At 33.2% G+C, this 13,293-nt stretch overlaps 4 protein-coding genes and 1 long non-coding RNA gene across 10 annotated transcripts; 3 read left to right on the forward strand and 2 right to left on the reverse strand.

Moving 5' to 3' along the window:
- Window positions 1-335: 335 nt before the first annotated feature.
- On the forward strand, window positions 336-2,258 carry ANNAT2 (annexin 2). Of its 2 annotated transcripts, NM_125901.4 has the most exons (5): window positions 336-522; window positions 929-1,074; window positions 1,182-1,400; window positions 1,489-1,701; window positions 1,787-2,258. In NM_125901.4, the coding sequence occupies exons 1-5, from the start codon at window positions 447-449 to the stop codon at window positions 2,084-2,086; spliced, it is 954 nt and encodes a 317-aa protein (NP_201307.1). In that variant the 5' UTR covers window positions 336-446; the 3' UTR covers window positions 2,087-2,258. The 2 variants fall into 2 exon arrangements, with proteins under 2 accessions (NP_201307.1, NP_001154798.1); NM_001161326.2 differs by having other exon boundaries at window positions 500-1,074; window positions 1,787-2,253.
- AT5G65030 (nitric oxide synthase-interacting protein) lies at window positions 2,229-2,888 on the reverse strand (the record flags this gene model as incomplete). The annotated part of the gene is made up of 1 exon (NM_125902.2): window positions 2,229-2,888. Exon 1 carries the CDS (start codon window positions 2,835-2,837, stop codon window positions 2,229-2,231), a length of 609 nt encoding a protein of 202 aa, NP_201308.1. The 5' UTR covers window positions 2,838-2,888.
- Window positions 2,889-4,026: 1,138 nt separating this feature from the next.
- Window positions 4,027-4,971, reverse strand: AT5G65040 (senescence-associated family protein (DUF581)). Its single transcript, NM_125903.3, has 2 exons — window positions 4,650-4,971; window positions 4,027-4,504 (listed from the first exon to the last, which is right to left on the reverse strand). The coding sequence occupies exons 1-2, from the start codon at window positions 4,880-4,882 to the stop codon at window positions 4,396-4,398; spliced, it is 342 nt and encodes a 113-aa protein (NP_201309.1). The 5' UTR covers window positions 4,883-4,971; the 3' UTR covers window positions 4,027-4,395.
- Window positions 4,972-6,587: 1,616 nt separating this feature from the next.
- AT5G09295 lies at window positions 6,588-7,685 on the forward strand. Its single transcript, NR_143199.1, has 2 exons — window positions 6,588-6,934; window positions 7,601-7,685. It is a non-coding gene; the product is annotated as an other RNA (long non-coding RNA).
- A 1,100-nt stretch (window positions 7,686-8,785) lies between these two features.
- AGL31 (AGAMOUS-like 31) lies at window positions 8,786-12,967 on the forward strand. Of its 5 annotated transcripts, none has more exons than NM_001126026.2 (7): window positions 8,786-9,131; window positions 11,213-11,270; window positions 11,473-11,534; window positions 11,621-11,720; window positions 11,835-11,876; window positions 12,186-12,227; window positions 12,545-12,967. In NM_001126026.2, the coding sequence occupies exons 1-7, from the start codon at window positions 8,947-8,949 to the stop codon at window positions 12,644-12,646; spliced, it is 591 nt and encodes a 196-aa protein (NP_001119498.1). In that variant the 5' UTR covers window positions 8,786-8,946; the 3' UTR covers window positions 12,647-12,967. The 5 variants fall into 5 exon arrangements, with proteins under 5 accessions (NP_001119498.1, NP_001332140.1, NP_001332141.1 ...); NM_001345662.1 differs by having other exon boundaries at window positions 11,654-11,720; NM_001345661.1 differs by having other exon boundaries at window positions 8,786-11,270; window positions 12,545-12,960.
- Window positions 12,968-13,293: the final 326 nt, after the last annotated feature.

Consider the following 13,293-nt stretch of genomic DNA (forward strand, 5'->3'; position numbering starts at 1 on the left):
AACTTTATTACAGCCTGGTTTTGAAAAAAAAAAAATACTTTGCATAATTGCTACTTTGCTAGGATTACTTTATAAACTTTTTCAGCTTTGATTCATTTAACATTAAACCCAATTAAAATATTTTATTCATTTTAGCATAAAAGGGGAAAAAAAAGAAATATATATATATATATATATATATATTTCCTCTTTTCAATTAAATCAGCTGTTAAAAGTGGAAAAAATCAAAGAGATATCAAAATATTGATTAGAAGAATATGTCCATATTCAATTATTTTATATTATCTTTATTAAATGCTTTACCTTACAACAATAACTTAAATAAATTTTTGGGATTCCCGTTACATTACTTAAGTAGGACGACGTGCGTCTGCTTCGTCTCATTACAAAGCAGAAGAAACACAAACAGAGGCAGAGATCTTAAGAGTTAAAGACTAATCCCAACAATGGCGTCTCTCAAAGTCCCAAGCAATGTTCCTCTTCCCGAAGATGACGCCGAGCAACTCCACAAGGCTTTTTCAGGTCTCTCTCTTTTTTTTTCATCACTTGATCGGGATTTAGTTTCTTCTTATACGATCTCTAATCTGTAATCGGTTTCGTTAATCACAAGATTAATCATTTTTGATATCTTAAGTACTCTCCTATACTCATCGTTGAGTATTATTTAGTTTGTTGATTTAATCACAACTACATTGGTGATTCGGGATTTACTCTTGTTTGACCTGATCTGTGTTCTGTGTCCCACCACAAGATCAGGATCATGTCTTCTTATATTAGATACAGTCCGATGATGTCCTAATTGATTGATTATAATGAAAATATGTTTCTTTTTGTTCTTTAGTGAACCAAGATTATGCTTGTTTTGTGTTCTCCTTGGGAGATTTGTGACATGACAAAATGTTTGTTTTTTGGGTTTGGTCTGAAACAGGATGGGGTACCAACGAGAAGCTGATCATATCAATACTAGCTCACAGGAACGCAGCACAACGCAGCTTGATCCGCAGCGTTTATGCAGCTACCTACAATGAGGATCTTCTCAAAGCATTAGACAAAGAGCTTTCTAGCGACTTTGAGGTATTTTTAACTCTTTTCTTTCTTTCTTTCTTTTGGGGGTCTCTGAAATGATATAGTGACTGATTTAGGATTGTGAAACTGTTGTATTTGGTGTTTTTTTGTAACAGAGAGCTGTGATGTTGTGGACTCTTGATCCACCAGAGAGAGATGCTTATTTGGCTAAAGAATCCACCAAGATGTTCACCAAGAACAATTGGGTTCTTGTTGAAATCGCTTGCACAAGGCCTGCTCTTGAGCTTATCAAGGTCAAGCAAGCTTACCAAGCTCGATACAAGAAATCAATCGAGGAAGATGTCGCGCAACACACATCTGGTGACCTTCGTAAGGTAATCATTCAATAAACCAAATCTTGCTTGTTTGTTTTGTATTTGGGACACATGTTTCTGACATATTTGTGTGTCCTCTTTTGTATAGCTCTTGCTTCCTCTTGTGAGCACTTTCAGGTATGAAGGAGATGATGTGAACATGATGCTTGCAAGATCTGAAGCTAAGATACTTCACGAGAAGGTCTCAGAGAAATCTTACAGTGACGATGACTTCATCAGAATCTTGACAACAAGAAGCAAAGCACAGCTCGGTGCAACACTCAACCACTACAACAACGAGTATGGAAACGCCATTAACAAGGTTAGCTTAACCACCAACTGCTTTTTCATTTGATGTTACAAAATCTTGTTCGGAAAGCTTATTATATGAAGTGAAATTTTTGCAGAACTTGAAGGAAGAGTCGGACGACAATGACTACATGAAACTACTAAGAGCTGTAATCACATGTTTGACATACCCTGAGAAGCATTTTGAGAAGGTTCTTCGTCTATCAATCAACAAAATGGGAACAGACGAATGGGGACTAACCCGAGTCGTGACTACACGAACTGAAGTTGACATGGAACGCATCAAAGAGGAATATCAGCGAAGAAACAGCATTCCTTTGGACCGTGCTATCGCCAAAGACACTTCTGGTGACTATGAGGACATGCTTGTTGCTCTTCTCGGACATGGCGATGCTTGAAACTGTTTCAACTTTCGAGTTCCTCCTTTCTCTTACTGCATGGTTTGTTTTAAATAAAAGAGTTGTGAAACTGGTTCTGCAACTATTTATCAATGATCGTTTGAGTTTGTTAAATTTGAATCAAAATCTGTTTTTCTTTCTTTTAAATACAATCTAAAGCACAAACTAAAGCAAAAGCCTCATAATCTAAGCAACTACAGCTTCCGCAATCTCTACTACTACACACACAACAAAGCTTCTCTGTTTTCTTGTCATTCTTGATCAGCATCTTCTCCATTTCTTCTAAAGCTTGGACCTTTAAAGCTATCTTCAACAACAAAGGTCTTTCATCTTCCAAAACCCAATTTTTGGATTCACCCATCACCACAAGTCTCTCAATCTCCATGCCTGGCGACTCGAAAACCGATTCCCAAGAAACCTCTCCTCTCCCAACAACCTCAGATTTAGATGATTTCCTAAGAAACGTCGATATTTTCTTCCTCCGTAGTTCAAAAACGACTCTCTGTTGCTTCAATTCTTTGACAGCTGCTTCGTCCCCTTGACACTCCAGACCAAAAGATTGATCCCACATGAGTTGGTCTGATTTCGAAGAGAGCTCTCTCGTGTTTACTTCGATCTTTCTGTTGTGTCCTGCAGAGAGATAGAATCTAACGAACAGAGTACTAGCTTGTGACTTGATCTCTACGTTTCTTGCTTCTACTATTCTCACTTGGCATTTTAGTGAACGAAGTTTCTTCTCCATAACACCCATTTTCTTGCTTACTAAATCGAATCAAATCAAGAATCAAAGATGAGGTATTGTTGATTGATATGTTTGCTTGAACAAAGACTCTGTATTTATATATCCTTATGATGGACTATGATGATAAAATATTATAATAATTTATGTAATCCATAAGAAATTACTTTTGTATTTCTTACTGATAGTTGTATCACTCGTAAGATTATTCTAGATCTGCGTAAGTGGTCATAGATTATCCATTGCAGAATTCGAAAGGACAAAACTTTGTCACTTTCTTAACTTTAATAGTATATAATATACATTGAAGGGTTATAAATAACATGTGGACTAGGTTAGATAGGCTTAGACCAATGAAATTTTAACTCTAGTGTTTATTGCAATACGATGATTCGTATAATAATAATATTGAAGTGGTACAAGCGTTGATCTTCCAGATCCAAGATCTTATCAAGAATCAGACTCAAAAATCTAAATGGACCCACAAATTTTTCACTTTAAATTTGTTATGCTCTATGTCATGAAATCACTGATACTACTAAGTATTATAAAAAAATTGGCACACTCCGAAGTTTCTAACATAAAATTGGCACACTCAAGGAGACATGGTAAGCCCATGATTTTAGGCCCGTTTTCAGTATCCCCACTATATCTGGCCTACCTTTCAGGTCCAATTATAGTCACCAATTTACCTTTTTTGGCCATGGTTGTTTAGTTTGGTTTAAAATGGTTTTTTGATTATAGTTTTTGGTTTTTGTATATTGTCCGTGGCAAAATATATTTCGCAAACCTATAGCGAATAAAACATCCGAGCCAAAACTCAAATGTCAAATGGTCCACCTTATGTAAAGCATTCGGCTATCCGGAAACTCTCTAACTTGCATTTTGTTAATATTGTTAGTGTATGTTTGTTTTTTTTTGAATTTACCAATATCCAATATTGAATACACGGTTATTAGTATACTAAGACTTTTCGTATTTAGTAGATTGTCATAACTGTAGAATGGATATATAAATTTCTGTTTATTTGATGAAAAGAACTGATGATAATCATTCTATAGAAATAAGATTATTATTTATTTTGTAATTTTTAATAGTGGAGGAATTTAGCCGGCCAACTGGAAATTCCAACTTAAAAAACAGAGAGGAAAATCTTTTGGTTTTCGTCACCCAAGATTCGATACAATTATTTATAGAATTTCTCAGAACTGATCACTATCACAAATTCTATTTTCTAAGTCCATTTAAGAAACGGTCCATCTGATATTATAAAATCAGAGTACGTTTACTAAATATCTTTATATGTTACGACAAGTAGTAAGAACTAAGAAGACCACCTGAATATACATCAACATTGATATTACATTACATATTACACATCACAAAGAAACAAATCACACGAACAAATCAAATCATGCTTATGAAGTCCCATTACTATATGATCACTACACTCATTTAGTCTCATTTTTCTCTCTTAATTTTCATCATTCTTGTACACGAAACGCAAAAACATATTCATTTTACTCATAAGGAAAAACTATCGTTATCATTTTAGATCATAGATGATCAACTAAATACGAATTGGTTTCTTCGATGTTACGAAGCCGGTTTTCGCTTTTTTCTCGTCCAGCTTAATTTGCTTCTCCCTGCATTCTAAGCTACAAAATGCGTTGTTCCCTCTACAAAAACGATTCAATATATACAAAAAAATATTCATTAAAACTATATAGCATACAACCATGATCAAAACATATCATTTCAAATTGTGTGAAGGGTTAATTACGTTTATAAAATTTACAAAATAAAAAGTAAATAAAATCGTACCTATACATGTAAATGTCACGATGATGGCAGAGACTTCGATTGCAGAGACTACAAGTCTTCAAGAAATCATCGTAGTTACTAGCCATCACCACCATCGGATTGTGAGGGTGTTGATGAAAGGTTAGATGATCGGACGGCTGAGATGCGTCATAGATCGTGGGTGTATCGAGTGTGATCATCTTCATGCTAGTTGTTCTCTTGATCAGTGATCCATGACGCTTTCCTAACACCATCTTCTCTCTCTCTCTCTGTCTTTCTTTCTTTCTGAAGAAAAAAGAAGAAGTGTGTAGTAAAGGGGAGGAAGAAGAGAAGAAGAACAAAGTTATTTAAAGAAAAAGAATGGGAGAATCTAATTATAGAGATAATATTGTTTTATTTTTATAATCTTCTTTAGTTAGTAATTATAATTCTTTTTCTTTTTTATATATAAGGTAATCATATTGGTGTAACCCTGTAAATAGATTAAGAGTTAAGACAATCATTTAATCCGAGATTGCGTAACAAAGTTCGACTTTCATACCCCCATTTTTGCCCCTTATTCAATCAATGCCCAAAATTATAGTTTAAAGTATTTATTGCTTCAATCTATTAGAAGAATTACCCGAAATTATGTTATTATCCTGGATATGATGGATACAGTTTGCAAGTATTTTTGTAATCAACCAGTGAATTCAAATTTTCAAATGTTACCTATATACCCAAAAAAAAAGACAAATTTTGTCTAGACGAATAGTTTTCGGTTTAGTAGTCTTATCATTAGATGTACTCATACTAGTGATAGTCAGACAGTCCTTTATATATAAAAATCTCTTACGGGTAAACGAAATCAGAAACACTTCTATATAGCGAAAGTTTTATCACATATATAATAAATATCTTATAATGGACCAAAAACATGTGGATCGATATTTACCACTTTTGAAAAAAATTGTCATTGTAAAGTCTGATCCGGTTGTGTATAAATCTAGATCATTGTGAACTGGATTAGTCAAGCTAAACGGGTTTAAACTCAAGTTTGAATTAGATTGAATCGGACTATATATCCCTTATATAGAAGAAGAAAACAATTCATAAAACAAAATTGTGATATATCATAAGCATTAGGAACATGACAAAAGTTAGTGCGGACATGTATAAATGGATGAATGCGTCACCAAACTGTCCAAAAACTTTTGGACACATAGCCTCTTTCTTATTTTTAGCTGCACTGTCTTGTCTCACTATTTCCTCATTGCCTCTCACCTTTTTATTTTTGTTTTTAGTGAAATATTATAAGTCAAAGAGTTAGAAACTCCAAAGATACCAAAATTTATTACTTTGATCTGATGCACATAATTGAGTACAATTCTAAAGTTAAATTATCAAAAATCCACACAGCCCCACAAATGTAAAACTCTTTTGTTACATCAAAAGAAAAAAAAAATAGTGGGATAAAGTATTGAAGAATCAGTGAATGGTACATGAGCTAAGCAATAAAGTTTAGAAAAACTAATTTTGTGAGAGCACAAAAGGACAAAGGTATCAACAATGGAACGCATCAAAGGACCCAAACCAATTATATTTCGATGAATCTTTGGGCCCTTAAACAAAGATGACGAAAAAAAAAGGAAAAGCAAAGCAAGTGTTTGGTCCTGTACCAATAGATTCCTTTTATTCATATTATTAATTGAAAAAAAAAATCAAATAAGTAATTGATGTTTCCTACCAACTTGAAAGAAAAAGCCTAGACAAGTGGCTGCACTTTAGTTTTTCACTTTCTATCATTTTAACTTTTCAAGAGAAACCCACTTATGTTGTACATACATTTTCCAGACATTGTAAATTTTTGACTCGTTTAACATTTTTATCAAAAGCAGTAAAAAAAATGCATATGGATTTGACAGGACAATATCCACGTGTTGTGATCGAATGGCTTAATCATGAAAATCTTCACAAAAGACACTTAAGTACTGATCATATTCACTTCACTAAGACAAGAAACTTGAAAGCAAACTTGCAAGTGTATTGTTTATTCAGTTATATGGGCCTTGTTAGATATGTAATGTTGGGCCTATCTCAGATGATGCCTAACCCTAAAACCCAACTGAGACGATTCTCTAATGCTGTCGTTTTGGGAGAGCCGAAAGTTTACGCCGTCAGAAAGAAGAAGCTATCCAGTTTAATTCGGTTTGGTTCGTAGGCAGGCTGATTGATTCTTTTAGGGAACAGACATCGAGACTGCGGAACCTAACTGAGTTTTGAGAACGAGTCGCGGCCGAGGCTGAGTCAACTCGGTCAACTAATGGTGAGATTAATTGAAAGGTTAACAACTCTGCAAGACGGTAGCAAGCTACTTATCAATTTACCTAATCAAAAACCTTTTTTTTTTTGACCGAACACAAATACTCGACGGTTTTGTAATTCGGATCATTATACCTTTCGAGTAACGCATTTTTTTTTGAATTATCGAAATTTTTATAATGTATATGTGCATAATTTTAGGTTTCACCATTAGAGAGGCAATTAGTTGGGAGCAAAAGACTTTGATCAAAGCTATTATGTGCAAGGTCCTCCAAATTGGTTTGGAAAAAACGTTGGAGAGTACTGAGTAGATGAACATGCGTCACATAAAAACGGTTAGGATCGTTTTGAGTATCTCTGGAGGAGATGTTTTTAAGAAGAATTTTCTAGTCTTCGACACATCAAATAAAGAAGTAAGTGGATGCTCTTAGTTCTGTGTTTTCAACATATATTTTCGGGTGTTTTAAGTATGTGTATCTGGAATTTTGATAAAGAGTTTTTAAAACAGAAAGCTTGATCATTTTAAAATAGTATTAAAGAGTGATATTTTTTTATTAAAAACTGTTACTCGAATACACATATAGTAAGTAAATACCACCTAATGTATATGAATATATATGATGATAGTAATTCACCTATCGGTTCTTTCACATGAACCATATATGTAGTAGTTTGCCATACAACTAGTTCTTAAGAAGGATGTTATCACAACTTCACAAGATAGGTGTAATGATGTTCGTTCTGGTAGACTTGCTTTTAGTATATTCTCCTCAAATGAGATACATTGCAAATTAGCATTTGTATTTAGTGGTTATTATTGATAATATTGTATAATTGCATAACGACATAAATTGTATAATAAAAATATGTAGAATGAAACTTGAATAATAAATTTTGTATTCATTGGACAAATTTACAGAATAATGTAATAAGTTTGTTTTATGTCATAAATAACTATATCCCACTTCTTTGTACGATAAATGTTTATTTGTATATTTAGACGAAAATGTAAATCCTTCGTTTTCGCATTTTGTTAAACATTATACAAAAAAAATTTGATTGATAATTGTATTAGGATTGTCATTTCTTCACGACGCATATTACCAATCAGAACTAATATATTTGTTTTCTTCCAAAATCTAATATGCTAGTTGCTTTTGTATTCGAAAATTTTGTGACTCGTATGTTGTTGATGTGAAAAATGGCCATCCGAATAGTCAAGTGTTTTCATCATGATACATCTATCTATATTTATTATGATTAATCAAAAGTAGCAACCATTGTTTGAAAATTTTGAACTTTGAACTTAAATCTTGTTTTTTTTGGTGACAGCACAATGCATATAAATTTCGATGATTTAATTAAAATTCTTATCATGGCTACTCGCATAAGTTTAGTAAAGGTTTGAATAATGGCCATCCGTATAAGTTTAGTGAAGGTTTGAATACTAATTTATAAAATATCAGAATTATAAAATTACATGAATTATCCAGCCCTCTCTTAAAAGTTTATCGTCAAATAATAACTGAAATCTTTAAAATTAACCGTACCCGAGTCATATTCACTAGCACTACTTTTCGATATTTGTATCCGAAATGGATAACCTTAACTTAAGTTTTTAATACCAAAACATATGGAACAAAAAAAAATCTAAAACCGCCGGCAAAAAACAACCAATTTCTGTTCGGTGGGGATGATGATCGGACCGGTCTAACCGACTGAATTAAATGTCAATTCTTAACAACGACGAGTGTTAAAATTAAATTATGTGCCTTTTCGTCGCTTCAAAACGCAACCGTTTCCACTTCTTATTATTTTTTTTCTCTCGTTTAACAAAACAAAAACAAACTGACTTGGATTTGTCATTTTTTGTCTAGCCAAAAAAAAAAAAAAAAAAGGAGAGAGAGAGAGAGAGAGAGAGAGAGAGAAACGAAGAAAAAAAAAGAAGCAAAAAACATTGTGGGTCTCCGGTGATTAGGATCAAATTAGGGCACCAGCCTTATCGGAGGAAGAAGCCATGGGTAGAAAAAAAGTCGAGATCAAGCGAATCGAGAACAAAAGTAGTCGACAAGTCACTTTCTCCAAACGACGCAATGGTCTCATCGAGAAAGCTCGACAACTTTCAATTCTCTGTGAATCTTCCATCGCTGTTCTCGTCGTCTCCGGCTCCGGAAAACTCTACAAGTCTGCCTCCGGTGACAAGTAAGCTGCTACTTTCCTCTTCTGGATCTAACTCGAGTTCTGTCCTTTCTCTCTTTGTTTAATCACTTTCCCCATATAGCAATAACCTCAAATCTAGGGCTTTTTGTTTCCTTCAAATCAACTTAGATCTCCCCCTTTTTCTGTATGAGGAGAGCTGATGCTTTAGCTTAAACCTAATTTGAGATTAAACATTGTGGTGGCCAAGATATGTTCTTGCTTTTTTTAAAAAAAAATATCTATAAGGATTTTTATTTTTTTATCTTACCTTTGATTTTTTACAAATTTTAATATTGCATGTGATTCAAGAATTTTTTCTACACGTGTTGATACATTCTCAGTGTTGTTTCAAGTAAATTTTGAATCGCTAATTCATCTGTTGTTCACTTTCAAGATTCAATTTTTATCTTATATATTTTTTTTGGTTTAAGAAACTTACTAGTTTAATTTTGAGATTTGATTTGTATATCCAATATTGCAATGCACCTCCGGTGAATTTGTTTAGAGAGTAATGGGGGTTAATGGTAACATAGACCAAGAGTTCTTTGTTTAAATTAGATGCCACATTGTGGAATTACTGATCCGGAATGTAATGTAGTCCATAGTGTTTGTTTTTATTTTCTCTTCAATTGATTTGTCGATTAAGTACCTTTCAATGGTCTCTTGTTGATTTAATTTTGAAGGCTAATTGTAGTGCTTGGATAATATTTCACATTGATACTTGCCACACATGCTACATTGCTTATCAAATCGGATATCGATTTTCACTCTTTTAACCCTCTTTTTTTTCTGTTCTTGAAATGAATTTAGTTTGGGATTCTTTGGTAAAGAAACTCAAAACAATAACTTAGTCTACGACCACCTTATATATGTCGCAGTAGCGTAGTGGATTCATTAAGTAGATATCGAGCATCGATTTCTACCGATAGGGTGAAACTAGTAGACTATTATCATCTCTTCAATGAATTTAATAGTCTTCCAACTTTGGTTGTTGATATTCCTAACCACATGACCTTTTGACATTCGTCTATCTTGAAGACATCTCAACTACTACTTCTCTTTTAGAACATTTCTAATGTGAGTACAATGAACCAAAACGAAACTACATTGACAAATTAACTAATATTGATAGGGTGTTACTTATAGAAGACTTACAAAGAAAATTGTCATTGTGATAAGAAAAATATATCATCTATAAAATGGAAATATAATAGATAGCTTCTTCTCATTGCCTTGATGTTAACACCAAAAATGCTGGATCATGAAAGTATATAGAATTATTAGGATCCTTTCTTATTTGCCTCCATTTTACAATTGTCAAACTCTAGTCGTAGCAAGTTTCTTTGGCAGTTCCTTTATATCTTAACTAAGTGGCATTATACAAAGTATTTTGTGACTTAAGATTGATTCTTAATTATGCGCACTGTCTAGGTTTTCTTCTTTCGGTGATTAATGTTAAATTCTAAACTTAAGATGTTAGAAAGTGCATTCTAAGGTAGCCTATATTCATATTATTGTATTAATATATCATCAACAACACCAATTAGGATAAGAGTTGTGATCTTACCAGAAAGCCAAACCCATTTTCTTGGCTTGACTTATAATCCTGATATCATAGAGTCAGAAAACGTTTTATTTTCAATTCCCTGCTGAGTCGTTCGACTTTATGTGTGATTGATTTAATACTAGGCTGAACTTGGATTGAATAGTCATAATCATAGTTAGATATTGATATGCATTAGTTGATACGAAATTGAAAGAGAATATGATGGAATGGAAAAGTAAAACAGAAGTAGTCTTCTCAAAACTAGAGTAACAAAAAAAGAGTAATTGTATGTGTTTTTATTTTAAGCTACACACTCTTCACATTTTCTAATATAGACGACGGCTTAAGTAAAGTTGATTAACAAAAAAGGTGTTGGTAAGGGACACAAATTGATGCAATATGTAACATTATATATGAGCATTCTTTCAGTCCGGTTTATCCCCTCTATAAAGTCCTCTATTGATGCTGTATCTAATTCGTAGTTTTGAAATGGTTTGGTGTTTCTAATGAATTTTTTTTTTGTTCATGATATCTCCAGCATGTCAAAGATCATTGATCGTTACGAAATACATCATGCTGATGAACTTGAAGCCTTAGTAAGTTAGCTACGAATATCATTAAAATTCTTCTGGATGCAGTTTTTGATGTTATGAAGGGATAGAAGCACTGGTCGAACCTGAGATAACTCAATGTTTTGAATTTTTCGTACTGGACTTAATTCTCTCTAGTTACAGTTATTGCATTTTTCGGAAAACTCACAATCTTTCTGACCATTCCCTTCGTTTTCTCCATGTGCAGGATCTTGCAGAAAAAACTCGGAATTATCTGCCACTCAAAGAGTTACTAGAAATAGTCCAAAGGTTAGCACAAAGACACTTTTATCTCCCTCTTCTTCTGATGAAAAATACTTTTTTTTTTCTTTTCTTTTGGCGAATTATGAATACAGCAAGCTTGAAGAATCAAATGTCGATAATGCAAGTGTGGATACTTTAATTTCTCTGGAGGAACAGCTCGAGACTGCTCTGTCCGTAACTAGAGCTAGGAAGGTATTTTGTACTGCTACTAAGTGATCAAACCAATTATCCCAAATTTGTTTTGTTAATTAGTTAGATCTGACTACAAGTATAGTCTTTTGATATTTTCGTAATGTCTTGTTGTAGACAGAACTAATGATGGGGGAAGTGAAGTCCCTTCAAAAAACGGTTAGTACTTTTGTTTTTTATTTGCTATCAAAGCTATATTGTAGGGTAATGCTGATTTTTTAATACTATTAACCTCGGATTCTGCAGATCCTGTAACCAAGTTTAACTCTAGATATATCTCTAGGTCCTGATTTATTCTTGGCTTTATTTAGATGAAACCCTAATTAGAACCCAAAAAAAAAGCACTTATAAACTTGTGATCAAATTCGACTTTTCTCCCTCGATGAATCACCGAATTGGATGAGGATCATGCTCAGATAGCTTTAGAACTTGTTAGAAATTAATGACCTTATGATCTTGTCCAAACAGGAGAACTTGCTGAGAGAAGAGAACCAGACTTTGGCTAGCCAGGTGACAAAAACATCTCTTGAAGCTAATTCATCAGTTGATACACAATAAAAATAGAAATTACACTTGCGTTAAACATATATATATAAAAGTTGAAGGACTTTGATTGATGTTAGGCATTTTTTTTGTGAAACCCCCATATATCTTAAAATCTATGATAAAAGTCCTTTCAAAATTCAAATTTCTTGTTACTATTTAGTTGAATGATCAGTTTTAATTAATGAAATTTTCCAAAAAAAAACAGCCTTTTTACAATATAGATTGATTTCTTGTTAATGTTTGTTAGCTGTAGGAAAATAATATAAGAAAGTTTCTTACAGGTGGGGAAGAAGACGTTTCTGGTTATAGAAGGTGACAGAGGAATGTCATGGGAAAATGGCTCCGGCAACAAAGTACGGGAGACTCTTCCGCTGCTCAAGTAATCACCATCATCAACGGCTGAGCTTTCACCTTAAACTTACAGCCTGATTCAGAAGTTTTTACAAATTTGTAAATTATAAAAAGCTTCATAATAATCTCAACCTTTTTATCTTCCTCGCGCCAATGTGGAAATTAAGGTTAAAAATAAAATAAAACAGAAGCTCATGCGAAAGAATTGTAAAACTAAGATAAAGCTATAGTAGATCTTTATTGTACCTTCGTAGACGATATAAGATTTATTCGTGTGTTTGTCTTTTTGTCTGCAAGTACGGATTGGATTTAAAGTTTTACTTTCTTCAGCGTGAAGAACCCTAGACATAGAGCTTCTTAATTCTTTTGGTTTTACTTATTTAGTTGTTAGTTATTTGATTACTTGCACGTGACGTGGCATAGTGATTTTTTCCTTTTCCAAGTTTATCAGTTCTACTTTTGAGGAACTCAAAAGACTATTCTTCCAGAAAGAAAGAATATGGCAGAAAAATACTTGTCTTGGCTGTGCTTCCAGCTTCGGCCCATTGAGGCCCATCAGAAGTTGTTTTCATTTTTTGTTTCATTTGCAGCTGTTACTGTCTTACTGATAAGTAAATTAGTAATATAATATATTTCTGTTTAACTTGGTTCGAATTTTTGGGTTTTGGAAAACATATTA

Source organism: Arabidopsis thaliana, chromosome 5 (assembly GCF_000001735.4).
Source record: "Arabidopsis thaliana chromosome 5, partial sequence".
In the NCBI taxonomy this organism is placed as follows: Eukaryota; Viridiplantae; Streptophyta; class Magnoliopsida; order Brassicales; family Brassicaceae; genus Arabidopsis; species Arabidopsis thaliana.